This window comes from Podarcis bocagei, assembly GCF_964188305.1.
Source record: "Podarcis bocagei genome assembly, chromosome: 1".
In the NCBI taxonomy this organism is placed as follows: domain Eukaryota; kingdom Metazoa; phylum Chordata; class Lepidosauria; order Squamata; family Lacertidae; genus Podarcis; species Podarcis bocagei.
In genome coordinates, this window is record NC_138125.1 from 63,217,973 (window position 1) to 63,239,951 (window position 21,979).

At 40.6% G+C, this 21,979-nt stretch overlaps 1 protein-coding gene across 8 annotated transcripts in view; it reads left to right on the top strand.

The window, feature by feature from the left end:
* The window catches only part of ANO5 (anoctamin 5), a 65,299-nt gene that overhangs the window by 22,243 nt on the left and 21,077 nt on the right, over positions 1-21,979 (top strand). For 2 of the 8 annotated variants that reach the window (XM_081164159.1, XM_081164164.1), the window contains 11 exons: positions 1,995-2,039; positions 4,546-4,659; positions 10,232-10,300; positions 11,859-12,143; positions 12,418-12,531; positions 14,102-14,217; positions 15,831-15,965; positions 16,352-16,457; positions 16,549-16,609; positions 18,031-18,182; positions 20,782-20,859. In XM_081164159.1, coding sequence (XP_081020285.1) covers positions 1,995-2,039; positions 4,546-4,659; positions 10,232-10,300; positions 11,859-12,143; positions 12,418-12,531; positions 14,102-14,217; positions 15,831-15,965; positions 16,352-16,457; positions 16,549-16,609; positions 18,031-18,182; positions 20,782-20,859 — 1,275 coding nt within the window. Of the gene's footprint in view, positions 1-1,994; positions 2,040-4,545; positions 4,660-10,231; positions 10,301-11,858; positions 12,144-12,417; positions 12,532-14,101; positions 14,218-15,830; positions 15,966-16,351; positions 16,458-16,548; positions 16,610-18,030; positions 18,183-20,781; positions 20,860-21,356; positions 21,432-21,979 lie in introns of all 8 variants that reach the window. The other 6 variants (XM_081164161.1, XM_081164165.1, XM_081164162.1 and 3 more) reach the window with 4 other exon arrangements.

Consider the following 21,979-nt stretch of genomic DNA (forward strand, 5'->3'; position numbering starts at 1 on the left):
TTTTATGACCATATATTCTTCCTTGGTATTTCTGGTCAGTTGATGGCTCACACTTCCATCCCAGAATCATGTTAGCAGACTTTGGTGATATCTTGGTTATCTTACAATACAGTGCATATGCATCATAAACATCATCTCCTTTTTGTGCACCAATTTTATTTTTAAAGTGATTTGTTGTACTGTACATGTGCAGATTGCCAAACTGTGGTCTGTGGACCCTAGTGCTCCATGAGCTTTATCCAGGTGATCCACAGCATGTCTGCATCAAACACTCATATTTATGTTTAATTGTATTTTATTGCTTCTTTTTTATGTATTTTATTGCATTACAATTCGAAATTTATGGCATGCAAACTGTAATGCAATAAAATACATGATAAGAAATAAATGAAGCAATTAAAAAGCAATTAAAAATCATCCAGCATCTAGCACAGTGCATCACAATTGCTACAACAGGCAAAAAAAAATCAATAAATGATCTGCCAAGACTTCAGCAATTTTTAAGTTGTCCACAGGGAAAAGGGTTTGGGAGCCAGTGGCATATGCAGCAAATAATTCTTACAGTATTCATCTGATATAATAAATGTATAAGCAAGTATTATTAAAAAAAGAAACACCTAGAACTCTTCTGTTAATATAATTTGGTGGTGGAGGCCGTAACCAAAATTTGCTTTTCTTAGCTATGTTACTGGTGGCTGACCTCTTATTTGTTTTGGAGTTAGCAGCTACCTTTAGGGAATGAAGTGCTAAAAGCTTGTACACAACCTACTTAGCTGTTAGGGTACAGACAACTTGGATCTTGCTTTGACTTTTTAAATAAGAGGGCACTGAAACTGGTTTTAATCATATTGTGGTAAAAGCCTCAGGACAGAAATAAAATGTGAGGCTTTTATCTGTTCTTAGCTTTGTGAACTGGAGGGGCATATCCATTCTTCCAATTTTGCTTTGGAGCATGTAACTAGAAGCATGGGAAACTGCCTCAGAGAAAACTCTTGCCCTTGCATGGAATGCCTCCTTTTCCTTTCAAAAATACTTCTGATAGCAATAACTGGTGCCCACTACATAGCTCTGAAAGTTTTCCTTTACTGCTATGTGGACAGAAAGGGACGCGGGTGGCACTATGGTCTAAACCACTGAGCCTCTTGGGCTTGCCAATCAGAAGGTCAGCAGTTGCAAGTCCCCACGACGGGGTGAATACCCGTTGCTCTGTCCCAGCTTCTGCCAAGCTAGCAGTTTGAAAGTATACCAGTGCAAGTAGATAAATAGGTACTGCTGTGGCAGGAAGGTAAACGGTGTTTCATGCACACTGGCACTCATCATGGTGTCCCATTGCACCAGAAGTGGTTTAGTCATGCTGGCCACATGACCTGGAAAGCTGTCTGTGGACAAACACCTGTTCCCTCGGCCTGAAAGCGAGATGAGTACCACAACCCCATAGTCGCCTTTGACTGGACTTAACCATCCAGGGGTCCTTTACCTTTTTTTTCCTTTCTTTTTTACATATGTGGACAGACTAGTCATACGATGGACAAGTTCAATTCCCTTTCATCACATATATTTCAGTGTGGACACATAAATGCAACTTGGGATGTCTGCAGGTATAGCTATAGCTTCCTGGCATCAAATTACCTTGATTGTAAACTTCCAGCTCTTGTGATAACAGGAAATGAATGCAAAATGCTCAGTCTGTATATGTCCATGGGTGTCTCTTGGAGCACATTGTTTTCTTTTTGAGAAAGTGCCATGGAGAATTTAAGAACCAGATCTCCAAAAATGATATCTTGAATGTATGATATACATATTAGAACTTAAGGTCTATGTAAGCATATATTGTCTTTGAAATAAGTATTCTTTATAATGGCAGGTTTTATTACTGCAGCCATAACTTTCTGATCTGGAAAAATGAGCCTTGTTCCTGACTTTACGCAATTGTAGATTTGGGTTTTTTTAAAAAATAGTGTGGTGACATGCTAATTCCCTGTTGGTTGTTCCAGAAGGCTGGAAGGAGATACAATCTGTTCCTGAAGCAACGTCTCAGGGTAAACCATAGAGAGCTGATACTGCTAATAGCTTGGATGGCTTCAGTGATAACAAGCTTCACTATGTGATGTCTCTGGTTAATTGGGAATTAAATTTGTAGCCTCAATAGTCTTTAAATAAAGAATAGTTGTTTGCATAAGATAAACAAGAACAGAATTTAGACCAGAAAACCCCCCAATAATGATCAGTGATTTTTAGCTTGTTTCTTAAAACAAAACAAACCCACAGCCACCCTAACATAATTTCATGTTAAACTTGATGACAGCATCAAAGCTCTGCCTACATGACTGCAAACCTTATCCAATTATTTGACAATTGGACATTATATGATATTTAATTTCTGATGGGGTTTCTTCAGCACTGAAAAACTTTGTATTAGGGTGAACTTGATATTACTAGAGACTCATTCTAATCATTGCAAGGTACTGAGTACCAACTGCAAGGTACTGAATACAAACCTAATTGTAGATTAAATTAAGCTCTGTTTTGCATGCATATGTTGGGAGAAACTGCAATTGCTGTATTGGACCAAATTTCCTTCAAACACCCAACCACCATGCATTAGATGAACATTTGCATAGCAGCTGTTGTGATTTATGAGTCTGCTTTCCGCACAGAAATAAAGTGCTAAGGGATATCCCATAAGATAAAATGGAACAAAAAGCACAATTAAGAGTCAGTTCAACAGTGTGATAAAAGCAACATATGACATTGTAGCAAAATTATGAAAAGGTGCAAATGACACTCTGTCTCTCACACACACCCAAAATTCAGCTAGCAGAATAAATAATAATATGGGCTTCGTAGTAGAATGAAAATGAAGAGCTACCTTGCATAATTGTGAGAATGAATAAAACCAGTGCTGCAAAGCATTTGGCATTGCATATAGCCTAAATTTCTATATACGGTTGCTGCTGCTACTACTGATGGCACCAAGTCTAGTGGAATTCAGAAAGGTAAACTTAGGATTTTATTGTTTGTTGCATTTGTTCTCCACCTATCCATAAAAAAATTACAAAGGCAGATAGCACTAAAGTCCACAAAATCAATTGGCTTGACTGCACACACCATAAACAATAGTACAGTAAAATCAGATAAGAAATCCAAACAGCGGAAGCCAGTTAAAAACATAATTCAGTTTAAAACACAGAGCAGCCCAGAAGAATGACTCAGAAGGCCAATGTCTGGCTAAATAAAAATATTTTTTTGCCTGCCTGCAATGCCATCCAAGGTCCCTACTGAAGTTTAGCTTAACTCATAAGGGACTTGACATGGTGCAAAAAAAATCTCAAATTTACTCTGGTAATGAGATAGCTTTAAGAAGGCCTTGCAGTAAAGGAAGCCTCTAGCGTAAGGCACCCACTGCTGTCCAGGGTATATAATCGCCAATTTCTCGCCAACTGTTTCCCCTCACTATTTCCTTGCACAGTAAATTTGGGAAGGGGAGGGAGACACAGTACTGGAGGGTTGGCAATAGAAGGCTACTGACAGGGAGTTTTCCTTGACTTGGTCTTTCCAAGTTTTGTTGGAGAATTCATGGGTAAGCCCTGAGACTTCACTAATGAAATTCAGAATAGTCAAACCAATTATGAAGCAAATCAGAAGGAAACTTACTTTACAGCTATGTGATTAATAGTAATCGTCTAAGTGCATAAAATAAAATTAAAACTAGCTGAAAAAGACACCGCTCCCAGATTTATGGAGTCTTTATGGAAGCAAGTACCTCTATAACATTACTTATGTACCAAATTTGTTCCCACATTTGTTACTGCAGAATCCAAAGTCAACTAGATTTTGTTGCTAAGCGTCTGTTGCCTTCTTAAATATTTATTTAAAAAACAATGACAGATTTTCTTTACTTTCAGAACCACTGCTGTGCTTCCTGCTTTCACATATTGCAAGTGTGTTGTTTTAACAGCAGAGTGTTATTATTTTACAGTACAAAATTATGCTAGGACTAAAATAACCTTTTCAGTATTTGCAGTTGCTTCTAAAAGCAGACATTTAGACAAAATGTAAAAAGAATTTAAAGATTGTTGTCTTTTGTCATTGTATGTTGCATTTAACACGTCTGATGTATGGCAGGTGAATAACATTTATGTGCAATGGGCTTCAGATGTTCCTTTTCATATATTTCATTCAGTCAAATGTGTGACTTGAAAACATCTGTGATGTATGGGAGTGTGTGAACTTGTTCATGCATGGAGAGGGGTCAGTAGTGTGAGTGACTGTCTGGAAATCAGTGATTAATAGAAGAGGGCAAATGCGAGGAAATGTAAAGGGGAAGAGTGTGTGTGTGTGTGTGTGTGCGCGCGCGCGTGCGTGCACACACACACACATTACATCCATAAATTATGAAGCATTTCCCTCAAGTTATTTCATAAATCTCATACTTCTTTTGGAAATAGGAGACTGAGTGCTTGAAACAAACTGGAAGATGTGTGGTTTTCTGCCATGTTTATAAGCAGCCACAAATATTAATAGTGTACATTATATTCTATATAGATTGATAAACGACATCAAAGCAAGGACTCTGTTTTCTTCAGGGATGGTGTCCGGCGAATAGACTTCGTACTTGCATATGTAGATGATCCAAAAATAGAAGGAGAAAAAAAAGTGGTAAGTTTCTTTTATGACATTTTCTGATGGAGCAACTTAGGAAACAAATGGTTGCTTCCTGTTTTTGCCTCTTGTATAACCAGAAAATACCAGCTCCAAGCAATTTACTGGGGCATGATGTAGTTCTGTCTGAATTTCTGTTCTAAGTTGGCATCTACTTCTTCAGAAGTGTCAGGATGCCATTCTAAGTGTTGCATTCTTCACTGTTAATGATTCTGCTCTATACGTTTAATATTATCCATGTAAAGTTCTGTTAATGCCTGTATATATCTTCTAAATAATCATAATATAGCTTTTAAAGTAAAGATGTGCTGAGTAGTGCCAGTTGAGCTGCAGCAATCGTGTGGTTATCCTAAAAGGAAGGGTGGGGAGCAGCAGCTTCTTTTCTCTGATGATGATAGCACCATTTTGACTGCAGGTCTGAGCACTATTTTGTGTAATTGGACAGTTCATAGAATCATAGTTTGTGTTGCCCTTCAAATATTCAGTGAAACAACAACAGACATAGGGAATGACTCAAGATTAAGATTGTTTGCAGTTCCTCCTGATGTTGGAGATTGCAGTCATGTCAAGCACATGTGCTTCCCTTAATTGTATGAAATTAGCCAACTGGTCCTTCATTGCACAAATGGGAATGCTGTAGTGTTCTTGGTCTATCCCTCATTCCCTTGCTGGTAGAAAAGTCTCTGGGAGGGATTCAACTGATGAATCTTATCAGCAGAAGCTCTGTGCAAGGACATCTACTCCCATTTCCGTGTGCCCCCTGAAATTGGTTCTGGGGAATTTTGGGAGAAACACTGAAACAGCATGTGTGGGTAGAAGAGGGGGAATTGTTTTGTTTGGCAAGCCAAAATGCTTGACTTGACAGAAGGATTGCCTCACTGCAATGTTGGATTCCTCTCTCAATGTAGGAGAGGAATGTATGCTTAGACACTGACTTTTTGCAAGAAAACTCAAGGTCATGGAGCCCTGAAACTCTGTTAGGAAAAAATTGAATAGACCTCCATCTCAATGTGACTTGCCTTTATAATCAAAACAATTTATTTCCAAATGTATTGGAAACATATGTTGTTGCATAGCTTACATAAGATACTATATATTTTCAGGGGTCCAGTACACTAATCATAAGCAACAGCATTTCAGCAAATGTTTTTTGTTTACCCATCTAGTGACTCGCAATGCTGCCAGAGTAGTTTGAGAACCAGGCTGTAAGCAATTTAGATTTCCTTATCCACAAAAGCATAGAAATAATCTTATCTTCTAAGATGGGGTGGGGACTTTGTCCTCGGTACTTTGTACCACATCTTGTTCCATATATAGCTGTTATACACAACAACAGGGATAGCCAATGTGGAGCTCTCCAGATGCTTAGACTACAGTTTCTATCATCCCTGACCCTTGGCCATGCAGTTATCAGCAACATCTATAGGGGACAACACTGGCTACCTCTGCACTACAGAGAAAGCAGAGACAGCTTTGCCTATTGCTAATCAATCACTTGGCAATGAATAGAGGGGATTGTACACTAAATTGGTTTCCTGGTCAGGGTTTCTTTTCTGGTGGTGTAACCCTACATGATTTTCTTGGGACAACAGTACTTCAGAGATCCCAGCTACCATCCTGTACTGATAATATTATTGTCCCTTGGAGACCAGGGGATTATATCCAACTACGTTCTAATTATTGAAATTAATGGGCCTTAATTAGTCTTGTCCATTAATTTCAGTGAGTTTAAACTGAGTTGGCTATAACCCTGGCTTATGTAGAATCAGGTGAGCAATGTATGAATCCCACAATGTGACTAATAGCTGTTGCTAAACATACAAGTCTGTATGGTCTTAGGCAATAATGCAGAAGACTTGCAGGCCCCAATAATGCAGAAGACTTGCAGGCCCCTGGATCATTCACTGAATCATTTGGCAGTTTCCTGGAGTTTGCTTACATGACCTTAAGTCTCATTGTAATATGCAGCACTAGAAAGTTTTTGGCTTTTTAGGTTGCCTTTGCTTTTTTATATTGACTTGTTCTGCATGTTTTCTGATGGCAGTTTGAAGATTAGGCTGTGAGTAATTTGGATGCCCTTATCCAGTGTAGCATATCACTAATGCCACAGACTGAGCACTGTCATATTTCTGTTCTTGTGCATTTTGATGATAACTGTTCTATTACAGTGGTACCTCGCAAGACGAACGCCTCGCAAGACGGAAAACCCGCTAGACGAAAGGGTTTTCCGTTTTGGAGGCGCTTCGCAAGACGAATTTCCCTATGGGCTTGCTTCGCAAGATGACAGCCCATAGGGAAATATCCGGGACAGCGGGGAAGCGCAGCGCGTCTTCCCCACTGTCCTCGGACCTCCTCCGAAGCCGGGCGGTGGGGCGGGAACGCCTCCTCCCGCCGCCGCCGGGCTTTGGAACGCTGCTCCGAAGCTGGGCGGCGGGGCGGGAACACCTGCCCCCGCCGCCGGGCTTTGGAACGCTGCTCCGAAGCCGGGCGGCGGGGCGGGAACACCTTCTGAAGGCGGGCGGGGGGCGAAAGTCTTTGTCCCCCCTGCCTGCCTTCCCAGGGGCTTTTAAATCGCCCCGGACAGCGGAGAAGTCCTCCGCTGTCCCGGGGCGATTTTAAAATGCCGCCCGCCAGCATTTTAAGATCGCCCGGACAGCGGAGAAGTCCTCCGCTGTCCCGGGGTTTTTTAAAATGCTGGGGGTGGGAAGAAAAGCCCTTGCCCCCCCCCAGCCTTCAGAAGAGGTCCGGGGACAGACTGTCCCCGGACCTTGTCTGAAGGCGGTTTCCCTAGGAACGCATTAATTGATTTTCAATGCATTCCTATGGGAAACCGTGCATCGCAAGACGAAAAACTCGCAAGACGAAGAGACTTGCGGAACGAATTAATTTCGTCTTGCGAGGCACCACTGTATAGGTTTTTTTTAAAGCACTACATTTGCCATATTATTTTTGCATCTCTATTGTTCCATGGCTTTCAGAATGCAATGTAAAGAGATGAGATAATACATGGCATGTTATCCTTAAGTGTGCTAATTAGAATCTTTACTGCACAGGATTACTCGGTTAAAAAAAATACATAGATAACATACACATATTCTGTATGTGACCCTTAGAAAAGAGATCATCCTGTGGTCTCACCTCTGGTAGGAACCATTTGTACATGAGGCCTATGCACCCAAGATAGTTTGCAGATCCATAGTTAAATCGTTCAGTTGCATTCAGACAGCAAGACTGGGCTTTTGCAACACTGCTCAAGTTTCACTGTCTTTTTCCTTGGGGAGTTGTTTATTGTGTTCCTTTCTTTTTGAGACTGTGTGAGGCCTTCCTTTCTGAAGAATGGAGAGTTTAGTACAGCATCAAGGCCATTGCTGATAGCAGACTAGTCCTCAAAGAAAAAAATTATGGAGAGACTGCTTTCCTGTCCCAGTTTGTGTCGACTCCAGCTTGACTTCTTGTTGGTTTAAAAAGCCCAAACCATGGAACTGTAGCAAGTGATTTTCTTTTTGCTGCATTAAAAACTCTCAGACTGAAGATCATCTGGAATATCTGTGAGGGTTATTCTATGGAAATAAACTAGAAGGTTGACTAATCTTTATTATTATTATTATTATTATTATTATTATTATTATTATTATTATTATTATTTATACCCCGCCCTCCCCAGCCAAGGCCAGGCTCAGAGCGGCTTACAAGCAATAATAAAAACAAGTTGAAATGATTACAACTTAAAAACAAAATTAAAATACAACATTAAAATATTGAAACATTAAAATGTAGCCTCCTCGCAGGAGGAGAAGGAAAAGAAAAAAGAAAGAGAGGGAGGGAATCAAATTGGCTCCAAGCCAAAGGCCAGGCGGAACAACTCTGTCTTACAGGCCCCGCAGAAAGAAATCAGATCCTGCAGGGCCCTGGTCTCATGAGGAAGACCGTTCCACCAGGCTAAAACTAGAGATATTAGTTTTAAAATCTGCCCACTGCCTGAATACATTCAGTCCAATTATGTCTTTGGGACCAGCAAAGCTGAAGGCGTTGTCAGACGTAAAGATTTATTTAGCAACATCTCCCGTTTAAGCAGTGAACTCTAACCATGGATTTTTATTTTATTTTTCTGTTATAATGGATTTGGGCTTGATACTTTGTTAAGGATTGGGAAAGAAATGCATGCAGTGTCATACTGCACAGTAACTGCTAGGAAATCTCATGCATTGCTCTTTCTACAGCACAGTGACTTGGCAATGTTCTGTGGGCTAAGAATAGAAGCATTCTTGGGAAAACATCTGAGAGCTGCACAGTCTGGAAGTCTGTATGCTTGCTTTGTTTTGCAGACATATGCTAGTGGAGCACTTAATTTTTCATACAAAGAAAACTTTTAAAAATCACTTCCATTTTCAGCAGAACCTTAAAATGTATCAATGAGGAGCTGAAATGCTGTCTAATAGAAAGAGTTGGTTCAATGCTGCATGCCAACACGCCCTAGTGCATGCCTAAGCATATTTATTTGGAATTTATTGGGAATTTATCCACTGTTGCACATATCATTTTCACTTATTGTTTGTCCACCTAGTAGATTTTCCTGGTGCTAGTCTTGTTGATTTTACTAAAGAACCAAAATGGTAGTAATCATTTGCCTAAAATAAAAGGCCCTGTTCTGTTTGTCTCTCCCCCCCCCAATGTGGACTGTGCCATCTTGTAGGCAGTAATCACAAATGCAAAACATTCTTTACAATGTAGGACATCTGAGAGATGTGAAAGGGAGACTACTGATGATGCCCTCCAAAGAGTCGTAACAAAACGAAAGCCTTGCATGAGAACCCCTGAATTATAATACATGCACTGTAAACATGTTATCACTTTGCTGACTGTTTGAAGGTTTGGAGCAAACAGCACTGTTATCTGAAAGTGAACTTCTTTTTACATTGATAGCACAACTTTTCTCTTAGATAACATGTATTATCTGTTCATTATATTAAACTTCTTTCAGAATCATTAACTTTAATCACTGGACTTTGGTGCCTATTTTTTATCTTCATAAAAATGTACCATGGGAAATTGAAGTCTGCCTTCAACTGTTACCCTGAGGGTGAACTTGGGATGGGTCTACAATATAAAACAGGAAGTCTGTTGAGGAAACTGTTCAAGTCATTCTAAATAGGTGCTGATAAATATAATTTTTGTTTGTTTAGTTACTGCTTTTTACACGTGTTGGTGTGATTTATAGTCCTACCATAAAACTGAAAACAATGCAAAATGGTCACCTAAGGCAGGGACATTTTCATCTAGCTAGAAAAAAATCACTTTAAATGATATGCCTTTTCTGCTGCTGGATGTCCAGGGAGCAGCCATGGCCAATTGACAGTTTGGCTAGTAAGCTGGCTATGATCTCTCTTCTTTTTCACCCAAGATGTGGTTACTGTCACCAAGAGAATGGTAATATCATTTTTAGACTATTGCACTGTGCTTTGTATTGGGTTGCCCTTGAGAACATTTCTTTGACACATAACAGGTATTTATCGATTTAAATGCACCTACTATTTTAATAAGAAGTAAAGAGCTTTTTGTTTTCCTTCAGGAACGGAGACGAGAATTTGAGAACAATCTAGAGAAGGCTGGCCTGGAACTAGAAACTGAAGACAAGAAGGTAATGAAGCATTATTATGCCTTCTTACTTCTTGAACATATGCTTAAACTAGATGGGGGATGAAGAACTCTGCTAGGAAATAGAATGTCTAATGAATTGTGGCATCTTTCACCTCCCTGCCAGCAGCATGTTTAAGATTTGTTTGTTAACAGCATGCTAGATGCTGATCAGAAAATAAGTGATGCATTCCATTCCTGGAGAGGTTCTGTGACCTTTAGGTGTCATCCAAAACCCTGTAGTGCCTAACAACATGGAGAGGTGCTACAGTGATATCCGTGCCCCTCTGCCTGGCAAGCCCAAGACATACCTGGGATCAGGAGACTGCACAGTCCAGCTGCAACAACAATGCTTCTATAGGAGAAGTCTCAGCGAGTAGTTTCAAGGCCGAGGAATTTCACTTTCTTAACTCAAAGTATGGCAATTGCTCTGATTATGAGATCTTCTGATTCCAGGTGTGCCTAGGGTTTGTTTGGGCCCATTATCCTTTGTTGTGCGGGGGTACGGGGAGATGAGAAGGGTCGCCCCATTGAAATAGAGCCTCTTTGTAGATCTTGTTGATAAGCTGTAATCCTTCGGCTATCACCAGTGGGTGGTTTGTTAAAGGCCTACAATAAAGGGAAAAGTAGGGCTAGAAGAGCATTAAGTTGTACATGCAGAAAATCTTCAGGCATGTGGTCTAAATAAAGGTTTTGTATGGAGACAGAATACGGACCACTTCTGATGAGCACAACTAACTTCTCTTGGTCTTGATTATCCTCCCATTTTGCCTGTAGATGATTAGTCATGATTGACTCCCACTGGGATTAATAGAACAAGTAAGCACTATTGGTTTCAGCGAGATTTAAATGTAACTTAACATTTTATACATCATAGTCCAAAAGAAATACTATCAAATACCTAGAAGAGTAATGAGGTGAATAGCAAACAGAGCGGCTTGACATAGAATAGAAGCACATGCTTTCTAAACTGCACTTTCTCATTATGTTCAAAATATGCCTTTTAGAGCTTGTTTCTGGTCTGAAGTTTAAAAAATATTTAAAGGTTTATTTTGCATGTTTATATTTTATGGTGTTTTGTTTTTTAAGAAATGTATATCGCCCAGAAACGCTTGTAATGGTGGATTAAAAATGGTGGTAAAGGCTAGATAAATATTTATGCTGGAGTCCAATGTAGCACTAAGTCTCTCATTTCATCAGAGGAATGATTTCTCGAAGGGTAATGAAATGTTCTCCCTTTCTCTTCACTCTGCACCCCCCAAAAAAAATCTGTTCCAGGGGTTCCCTCACCTTCTGGAGCAGATTTAGTGAGGGCATAGGATGCTCATAGTGGAGGGTGCAAAAAAGGAGAGAAAGTCTTATTACCCATGTGGAAATCTTTGCACTGGCAGGTCACAGGAGTTCAGTACCACCCAAAGTATTCTCGTTTTTGCTTACCATGTGGGTGCAGTGGCCCTAGCTCCCATAGATGATATCTGTATTTAATGTGAAGCTTCTTTATAGATGTATGAATATGAAAGTATTGCCTGTTTTAACCTCAAACCTTATCATTTCCTTTGTAGGAATCTGACAATGGCAAAACTTACTTCGTGAAGATTCATGCGCCATGGGAAGTTCTGATCACATATGCTGAAGTGCTGAGCATAAAAATGCCCATCAAAGAAAATGATATCCCTTGTACTACGGAAAACCCTTTGGATTGGATATCTTGGCCATTTAGACTGCCTGAAATTGTGATGCACCCAGAACCAGATTACTTCACAGCCCCATTCAGCAAAGAACGGCAGGAACTCTACCTCATTGAAGATGAGAATACATTTTTCTCCCCGTCTGTCAGGAACAGAATTGTGAGTACTTCCGACACATCAGCACACATGAGGTGCAATTCAACGTTCTGGAGCCTTATATTGAAGTATTTTAGTCTGTAAAGGTAATGGGTTAATAAATTAGTGTAAAGGTCAAATGTAATTTTATTTGACTAACATGTCTATTTTGTGAGTGTGGAAAATGTTTTGTATTTACGCACTGCGGTGAAGAACAGTTGCGAAGGAAAATTAGATTACCTGATAATCATAGTATAGTCATTTTAAACTGTGGGGTTGGTTTCTCTCTCCCTCTTAGGTTTTCTATATTTTAACAAGGTGTCCATATGGAACAGAAGAAGGGAAAAAGAAGTTTGGAATCAAACGGCTCTTGAATAATGGCACCTACACTGCTGCTTATCCTCTTCATGATGTAGGTATTTTTTTTGTCATTCATTCATTCATTTCAGAGTACTTCCCTGTTTTCCAAACCTCAGTTTATCTGTTTTTAAGTAACACCTCCTAGGGAAGACATAATATGTGTGATTCACTGTAATTGTGACTACTGCTATGGGAAACTGCTTACAACATAACATAACGTAACATAACACCTGTGCAAGCCTCGGGGAAAGAGAGAGGAGGGGAAGAAGGTTAATTACAACTGTGCTGTCAAACTGGGATGGTTATTGCAGGGTTAAAGTTTAGTGTCAAAGCGCCCTCTGGTGGCATACAACAAGTGCTTCACTGGAGCCCATTTTTGGATTTTCTTTTTAGCAGTTTTTATATGAATGGGGCGCATAATTGTTTTTAGAAACTATGTTAAGAAATTGTGGCCTTTTATGTATTCATAAAAATACTTGCACAGTGCCAGTTCATGTGATATAACAAGGACAGCAATATATACAATGCAACAATGTATGCAATGTAATATAAAATAGTACAAAACGGTCGTTTTACTTCCTAATTGCTCAAAAAAAATCAAGCAGTTGCATGGACCTGCCTGCATAACAAGGTAGAGATTCCTTCAAGCGAAACATCAGAATCAAAAGCAAGGAGAAGACTTTGCTAGAAGACTGTTTTCACTGCTTGCAACCAGCCTGGCATCTGGTAGAGGCCAGTTGGGCCTCTGTAAGATGGGCTTGGCTCCTGATGATCTCAGTGATCAAGATGGGATATAGGGTTTCCTGAATACAAGTTGATCAGCACTTTATATATTAACACAACAGAATTGAAAGTTGGGCTTGCATATTGCAAGACTCCTGAACCTCTATACCTAAATAGTTTGAGAATTTGGAAAATAATTAGGGGCTTAATTGCTGGGAGAGTAAGCACAACGTGTACCTGGCACTAGAATCACTGCAACTTCCCAGGGAAGGCAGGCAGCAGGAAGGTCTGCGCTCTGATGACACGCTGGCCGGAGGAGTAAAAGGTAAAGGTAAAGGTACCCCTGCCCGTACGGGCCAGTCTTGACAGACTCTGGGGTTGTGCGCCCATCTCACTCAAGAGGCCGGGGGCCAGCGCTGTCCGGGGACACTTCCGGGTCACGTGGCCAGCGTGACAAAGCCGCATCTGGCGAGCCAGCACAGCACACGGAGTACATCTGCACAATTCCAGTTTCTTTGTTGCACTGCCCCTTCCCTTCTCCCTCCTGGTAAGCCACAGGGGTGCCAGAGTAGTTAGTTCCCTGCCATCCACTCCTGCTTGTTGTTGCCCCACAGTCAGTTAAGTTTTAAAGTATGTATTATTTAGACCTGGCAGAGATAGAGTCCACAAGTTTCAGATTAAGTGTGCTTGTTCTTAAGGAATGCCCACGTTGTTGGTCTTAATACTATAAATAGCTATTTGTTGCCACCCGCCCTCAGCCTGTCATATACATAGATTATACCAATTTCTACATATATTATCCTGGCACATATTTAGGTGGAACTAGTGTTGCAGAACACATGCTGCCATTTACTGATCTGTTTTATATCTGCTTTATTTCATTGTCTACGCTGACACAGTGCCAGTACTGGAAGAGGGCGAATGACCCAAAGTGTGAAAATGAAAGGTACACCCTCTACAGAGAATGGGCAAGGTTTCCTCGTTTTTTCAAAGAACAGCCCTTGGATCTCATCAGGTGAGCAGTTGGGTACGCTTCTCTTAATGGAAGCGCCAGCTTTTGCATTGCCTTGCAATATATACCTACTTTAATTTGTAGATTATTCCATAGTTCAAGGAAACCTCAAAAATTGTAAAATGGCCTTAGTGGTCCACAATCTAATGACCTCCTGCTTGGACTGCTGCAGTGTGCTCTACATGGGACTGACCTTGAAAGTGGTCAGGCAGCTGCAGCTAACGCAGAATCCTAGATTGTTGAGGGGCATCCTGATAGGACCATGTGCCGTCAATCCTGAAAGTGCTACACTGGCTGCCAGTGAGCTCTTCGGCCCAATTCAAGGTATTAGTACCAGTGCCCTAAATCATAGCTGTCAACGTTTCCCTTTTCTAAAGAGAAATTCCCTTATTCCGAATAGGATTCCTCGCAAGAAAAGGGAAGTTGACAGCTATGCCCTAAATGGCTTGGGGGCCATGTGCCTAAAAGAACACCTTTCTCAAGGCCCGCTGTCTCAGGCACTACAATTCACAGGGGAGACCCTGTTGGTGATGGTGCCCCTTCACGCTGCCCTGTTGTTGCTGACCCATGGCAGGACCTTCTCATTGGCCATTCTCCATTTGTGGACTTTCCTCTCTGGTGGGGTGTGTTGTCTCCCTCATTGTCAACACTCTAGAGGAATCTTAAAATGTTTCTGCTCAACCAGGCGTTTAATGGCTAAAAGAAATGGTTCCCAACAACCTTGAAACTGAAGATATATAATGGTTTTTAGTTGTTTTCATATATATATATTTTAACCTACTGTGTTATTTTAGTGCCTTGTTGTTTGCTGCCTCGGGCTCCTTTGGGAGGGTATCCAATGGGATATAATTTCTAATAATGGAAATGAAGATATATAGCTAGATAGCTGGGAGACCTATATGTACCAAGATCATCACTGGAACGTTCAAAAGCAGAAAGAATGAAAAATGTTTTGCATGAGATTTTTGACCCATTCCAGTACAGGTGTCAATATTGTTTCTCTTTACATCACACCGTAAAGCCCTCTTTTCTGGTTGCAGTGAGTGTCCTCCTATGCTAGAATCAGATTTGTTTTCCAAGTAACCCTTCCCACCCCCCAAATGCTTCATTTTGTTTTAGGCGAGGGTACAATGTCAATGTATAGCTGTAAAAGGATGTACTTTGAACTGTTAGATTCCTTTTCTCTGGTGTTCAGCTTCTATATGCATATTCCCAACTGGCTGTTTGGCCAATTATGCTAAACAACTTTCTGTGGATGTTAAAGGTGCTGTCACTGGCCGTGTTCATATCATCACTTCCGTGGCTTCATGCCAGGGTCTAAAGCAGCTTTAAAAGGGGAGAGAGAATCATATCTGGTTGCTGGGGCAACACATGAGCAAAAACTAGCTATCCATGTAATTAGGGCACAAATAAGAACAAGAAATTCTGAGAATTGTTTTACAATCAACTCAGTAGCATTCCTTTGAATTTTGCCTGAAAACTTGTCATCCAAATCTAGCCCTGTATCTTTATTTGCAATTAGTCTTCCAAGCTTTTCTCTCCTTTCCTCCCCCTTTTTAAGATGCTGATTGTTTCTTGCATTCCCTTACTTTCCATTCCACGTTACTTTCCCGCAGGAAGTATTATGGGGAGAGGATTGGAATCTACTTTGCCTGGCTGGGGTTCTACACTGAGATGCTGTTCTTTGCCGCTATCGTTGGATTAATCTGTTTCCTGTATGGTGCATTCACAATGAATGAAAATATGAGTAGGTAAGAGTAATTAACATGGTCGTGTTGGTTAGATTGAATCATGACCAGTTGACTGATGACAGCTGTCCTGTCCACTTCACTGTGAACTGTTGTGGTTCAATTTTTTCTTTGAAAAGCTTGAGTCCCCTTGCCTTCTGTAACATTGTGTGCACTGATCCTGTGAGCCACTGTACAGAAACATTAGCTTAAACATATGATCCAGATGTAGAACTATGTGCCACTGCATTCTTGTGGGTATGGCCCTGCTGAATATTGCACACTGAAAGAGAGGGAACTGGTTCTCTATATTCCTTTTGTAAAGTCAAATATCAGCATCTGCACAAAAACACAATTTATCTATCTATTGCTTAATTAAATACAACATATCTTTTATCTGTCCCCTTCAGCCAAGAAATATGTGACTCCGAAATTGGGGGAAAGATTATCATGTGCCCACTATGTGATCAAAAATGTGATTACTGGAGATTGAACTCCACGTGTGAGTCTTCAGAGGTCTGTAGTCATTGCTGCAATTTTTGTTTTTTAAAAATAGCTTTTCCATGGTTGTTTTCATTCAAATTGTTAATTTGTGTTTTTATTCCAGTACTCCCATTTGTTTGATAATGTGGCGACCCTCTTTTTTGCAATCTTTATGGGCATTTGGGGTGAGTATATTTGTTAGTCCTGCTTAAATAACACTCAAGCCACGTGGGTCAGCTTTAGCTTTGTCTCTTACTGCATGCAAGTCAATGGCACATTTGACAACAAGACTATGACTTGGTCCTGTGAGTGAATGTTCACTCACGGGATGCTCCTACTGGTAGAAAGGGAAAGAGGGAGAGCTCACAACTCCCTCATGAATCCCTCTGTAAACTTAAAGTAAAAGGTAAAGGTACATGACCCCTGGATGGTTAAGCCTAGTCAAAGGTGACTATGGGGTGTGGCGCTCATCTTGCTTCAGGCCGAGGGAGCCGGCATTTGTCCACAGCTTTCTGGGTCATGTGGCCAACATGACTAAAACGCTTCTGGCACAATGGAAAACTTTCCATCTGTAGTGGTACCTATTTATCTGGTTGCACTGGTATGCTTTCAAACTGCTAGGTTGGCAGAAGCTGGGACAGAGCAATGGGAGCTGACCCCGTGATGCAGATTCAAACTGCTGACCTTCCAATCAGCAAGCCCAAGAGGCTCAGTAGTTTAGACCACAGCGCCACATGCCCCCCCCCCAAGTGTTCAGCTCTGAACTATGTGGGAGGTGACATGAGGGAATTGTAGGGGAAAGGGGGGCGGAATTGGCAGATATTACCTTTGCTGGATTGGAGATGCTTTTATTCTTGGATGAGCAACTCTAGATCTCAACCTCTGTAAGTATAGTATGAATGCTATAAATATCATTCTGTAATGATATATGTAAATGTGCAATAATTCACTGGGTTTGATCCAGAGAAAGTTAAGCATGTTTTAGATAACTTGGGTCCTATTGGTTTCAATGGAACTGAACAGCGCTTCCATATTCTTAAGCACACCAAATCCCATGGAGTGGTACAACCCTCAATGTGCAAAAATATGCAGACAGTAATGAATCTGACTAACTTTGTCACAGCTCCAGAAATTCCATCAAAATGAGAAATGGCTTCTCCAGGGAATCTGCAGTAGTTTTTTTATGTAACTGATGTACTGTATAGACATCAAATCCATCACAAAGATACAGTGGTACCTCGCAAGACGAATGCCTCGCAAGACGAAAAACGCGCAAGACGAAAGAGTTTTCCGTTTTTTGAGTCGTTCCGCAAGACGAATTTTCCTATGGGCTTGCTTCGCAAGACGAAACGTCTTGCGAGTTCTTGCCAGTTTGTTTCCTTTTTCTTAAAGCCGCTAAGCCGTTAATAGCCGCTAAGCCGTTACTAGCCGTGCTTCGCAAGACGAAAAAACCGCAAGATGAAGAGACTCGCGGAACGGATTAATTTCGTCTTGCGAGGCACCACTGTAATAGTGAAAGTATCATCTGGGAATGTTGGTTTTGCTCAGTTGCTACTAGACATTTCTTATTCTTATTTTTGTTTGCACCATACTCTATTCATTGCAGTCACACTTTTCTTGGAGTTCTGGAAGCGTCGGCAAGCTCGACTTGAATATGAATGGGATCTAGTTGATTTTGAGGAGGAACAGCAACAACTCCAACTGAGGCCAGAGTATGAAGCAAAATGTACTCAAAAGAGGAAGAATCCAGTAACGCAGGTAACCTGAGCATTAGAAGACAAAAATCACATGGAGGTTGGGGGATACATAAGATCCAGTTATCCATTGCGTATTTAAGACCAAGTAAGCCATCTCTTGTGGGACGTGGGTGGCTCTGTGGTCTAAACCACTGAGCCTAGGGCTTGCCAATCAGAAGGTCGGCGGTTCGAATCCCCGTGACAGGGTGAGCTCGAAAGCACGTCAAAGTGCAAGTAGATAAATAGGTACCGCTACAGCGGGAAGGTAAAAGACGTTTCCGTGCGCTGCTCTGGTTCACCAGAAGTGGCTTAGTCATGCTGGCCACATGACCTGGAAGCTACATGCTGGCTCCCTAGGCCAGTAAAGCAAGATGAGTGCCGCAACCCCAGAGTGTTTCACGACTGGACCTAATGGTCAGGGGTCCCTTTACCTTTTATGCCATCTCTTAAGTGCTTATGAAGGAATTATGCCAGAACATTACACAAGCATGTTGTTCTGACAGGGTCCAGAAAGTTATAATTCTGTAAATGTTTCAGAACAAGGTGACAAATCAACTGCCGGTGCTTAGGGTTAATATCTGGGATCCAATGACAGATATAAAATGGATTTTAAAAGAATCAGGCTTTCTCCAAATGCTGTTATCCACAGTCACTTACGGAATCATTGTTAAAACCATGTTTGTGGAAGACAATCTTACTCGGCTACAAGTGATCGCCAAAGAAGAAGAAGATATATCATTCCAGTAAGGAAAGGCAGGAGCTCAAGAGGGCAAATTTAACTGATTTGTTCTTCTCTAGGAATTGGTTCAACCATTGAGGAAAAAAGCTTATGTTGCTCTCCTTGAGACTATATTGGTTCAGAATGCAGCTTAACAGTTGCATGTTTGAATGCTATCCCATACCCCCAAAAATGCCGAACATGGAAAGCTTCTACCTAGCCTTTTCCCTGAAACAGTAGGTCTCTAAGTATAGGTAGTTTTGGATGTGGAGGCATTCAAATATGCAGTTTTCACACCTGCATTCTGGAGCAACACAGTCCTAGGCCCTACAGCATGTGCTTCTTCTGAGTGTTTGAATTGCTGATAAGCTTTTGTCTGCATGCCGTGAGTTTCTGGGCAGCTAAATCAAAGGGGGAAAATAACAGACAAAATGGCTGCAATTCTACTTCAGATGCAGTAAATGTCTGTTTCACTAAGCCTGATCCTTATGATGGAACTCCGGTGCTTTAAGGAACAATTCTCTGGTGTTAATGTGATTACATTGGATGTAAGTAATATTAATGTATCTATTTATTTGTTAAATTCTATCCTGCCTTTCCGTCAAAGCTGCTCAACTGCAGGAAAATAGAAAGTAGAAAACAAAAACAAAATTAAAGCAAGGGAAATAAAACATATCAGTTAGAATCAGCAAGTTGATGATTTTGCAGTATCTTTACAATGGATTGGCAAAATGTTTTGGGACAAAATGAAGGTATCTTCTGAGCGCAGCTACAAGTTAGAGGAATCCTGATTTATATTACATATTATTATCTATCCTAGCTTAGATATTTCCTTTTGTACATGAAGCTCATGAAGAATGAGAAGTCTAAATGTGTTGACATTCTTAAATATGTGTTTGATCATTAGAAGTCACTTGCTTTAATTCCTAGTTACATTTTTTTAAAAGAAAGCTAAAACCTTGTTCCCTCTCCTTTAAATGATCTATTATCTATTTGTCAAGGTTCTAGGTTACAGAAATTTGTAAACATCCTGTCAGCAGTCCAGATATGAAAGAAATCAATGGTTAACCAAATTATAGTTGAATGTTCTTGCTGTGTGACATTAGACAATGAAAATGTGAAGGACCTGAGGCTCTAAAGATTATATCTGCAGATTGAAAAGAACACTGATATTCTTCAACTGTACAACTACATTTCATTGTTACTTACACTAATTTGAGACTTTTGCTGGTCACCGGTCATTTTGCACTTCCATAGACTTATATCAGAATTGTGCCCTCTTTATTAACCCGCAGGTCTAGCAACATTGTAATCAATCTTAAAGCATTAAGCTGGGTCACAGTGGGTTATGATCTGCTCTCATGGATATTATTACTTATGATGGTACTGAACTTCAAAATGGGGGAGGAGTGTGTGCGGTTGAACAACACTTCTGGAGGACATCTTAAGCCAATTTTGAACTGAGCTCAGACATCTCCAGAGGCGATGCCAGGTTTGAAATGTGCTCAGTTCTCTGCTGTCATCCCTTCCACCTATTTGCTCTCCTCCTTCTGGCTTTCACAGGTGAGAGGCAGCAAAGGGCTTACAGCAGCATAGGCCTTAGCCTTAAGGCCTGGACATAACCATTTACCTTTGCTATACATTGCTTCTCTTCTTCCCTTTGTGTTGTGCAACCATCAAGCCAGGAAGTCTCCAATTAACCATAGTTTCTCATTGCATTTAAATTGATGGTGGTGACCCTAGTTTCCTGGCTTGGATGAAACGAGAAACTCTGGTTAATTGGATGCTTCCTGGTTAGATAGCTGGAGACATGAGTTGCACTAGTATCAGGTGATGGTGGTACAGTGAAATCTTTTCCGTTCTTTAATTACTGCATTTTAAATTGTCTGGTCTGCTATTCTAGGAATTAGAATTGGTTAAGAGGAAGAGCATACATGACTATGGGAAACTGAGCTTGTTGTACTTTGGAATTTTGTTTTGGGTAAGACAGGGCTGCGTGAACTCAGCAGCTTAGAGTGGCAACTAATGAAAGAGCCATTTCTTCAAATGGGAAAGCAATGAAAAGACCTGAGAGAATGGAGGACAACACTTAACAGCAATAGCTAGTCCAGTCCAAACATACATATTTTTTCCCTGTCATGTAATTTGGGCATATTGGAAACTGAACTGCATTCACTCCCTTCTGTTCAGAAGATCACAGAGAAGGAAAACAAAAATGGCCTTCTGGCCATCTTGTAAATTTGGCAAAGTCTTAAAAGCTCTGGATGACTGGCTTCTCATCTACATATGGACTCCTCCATTTCTGTCTTTCTCCCATAAGATGAAATGTGCTACATCATGCATTCCTTGGGAGTGTAAAAACTATTTCCTTGGGGTGTGTTTGCTTTCTCACAGTGGTTGAGGTTGCTTTCTGCAGTGTTCAGTGTAAGAATATGTCTGCGGGAGGTGAAATGTGCTGTGCTTGCTTGACTGTTTCAGGAGTTGGAGCCTTACTTGCCTTTAACTAGCCAGGCTATACGATTCTGCATCTCGGGAACGACAGTGTTGTTCTGGGTGAGCATCCTTTTGAATCATCACTGTAATGCATAACAAGCAACGCATCACTTTTTAAGCTTGAATTTTAACATGCCTTAATGCTTTTGCTGTCGGTATCTTTCTCTCTGTGCTTCTGGCTACAAGGGGTTGTAACTAACATTCTGCTTTCTTAGTGTCATGCAAAGTACACACTGAATCGTATAGCATACAATCCATAACTCTCTCTTCTGCCAAATCAATCCATTTGACTTTATTTAGGTGTCCATTATTCATGATGATGAATATAGTGACTTAGGTTACAGTTTTATACCCAGATACCTGGGAATAACATCTGTTGAATTCAATGGAACCTATTTTTAAGATGACACCTATGAGATGCCACTGACTGTGTTGTTGTTATTATTATTTATTTATTTATACCCCACCTGTTCTCCTGATGGGATTCAGGGCAGCATGCAGATAAAAACAAGAATCACTAAAAACATAGAAAAACAATAATTAAAAAACAATTAAACACTGATAGAATTAAACCATATATGCATATTAAATATGTTTACAACAAGCAA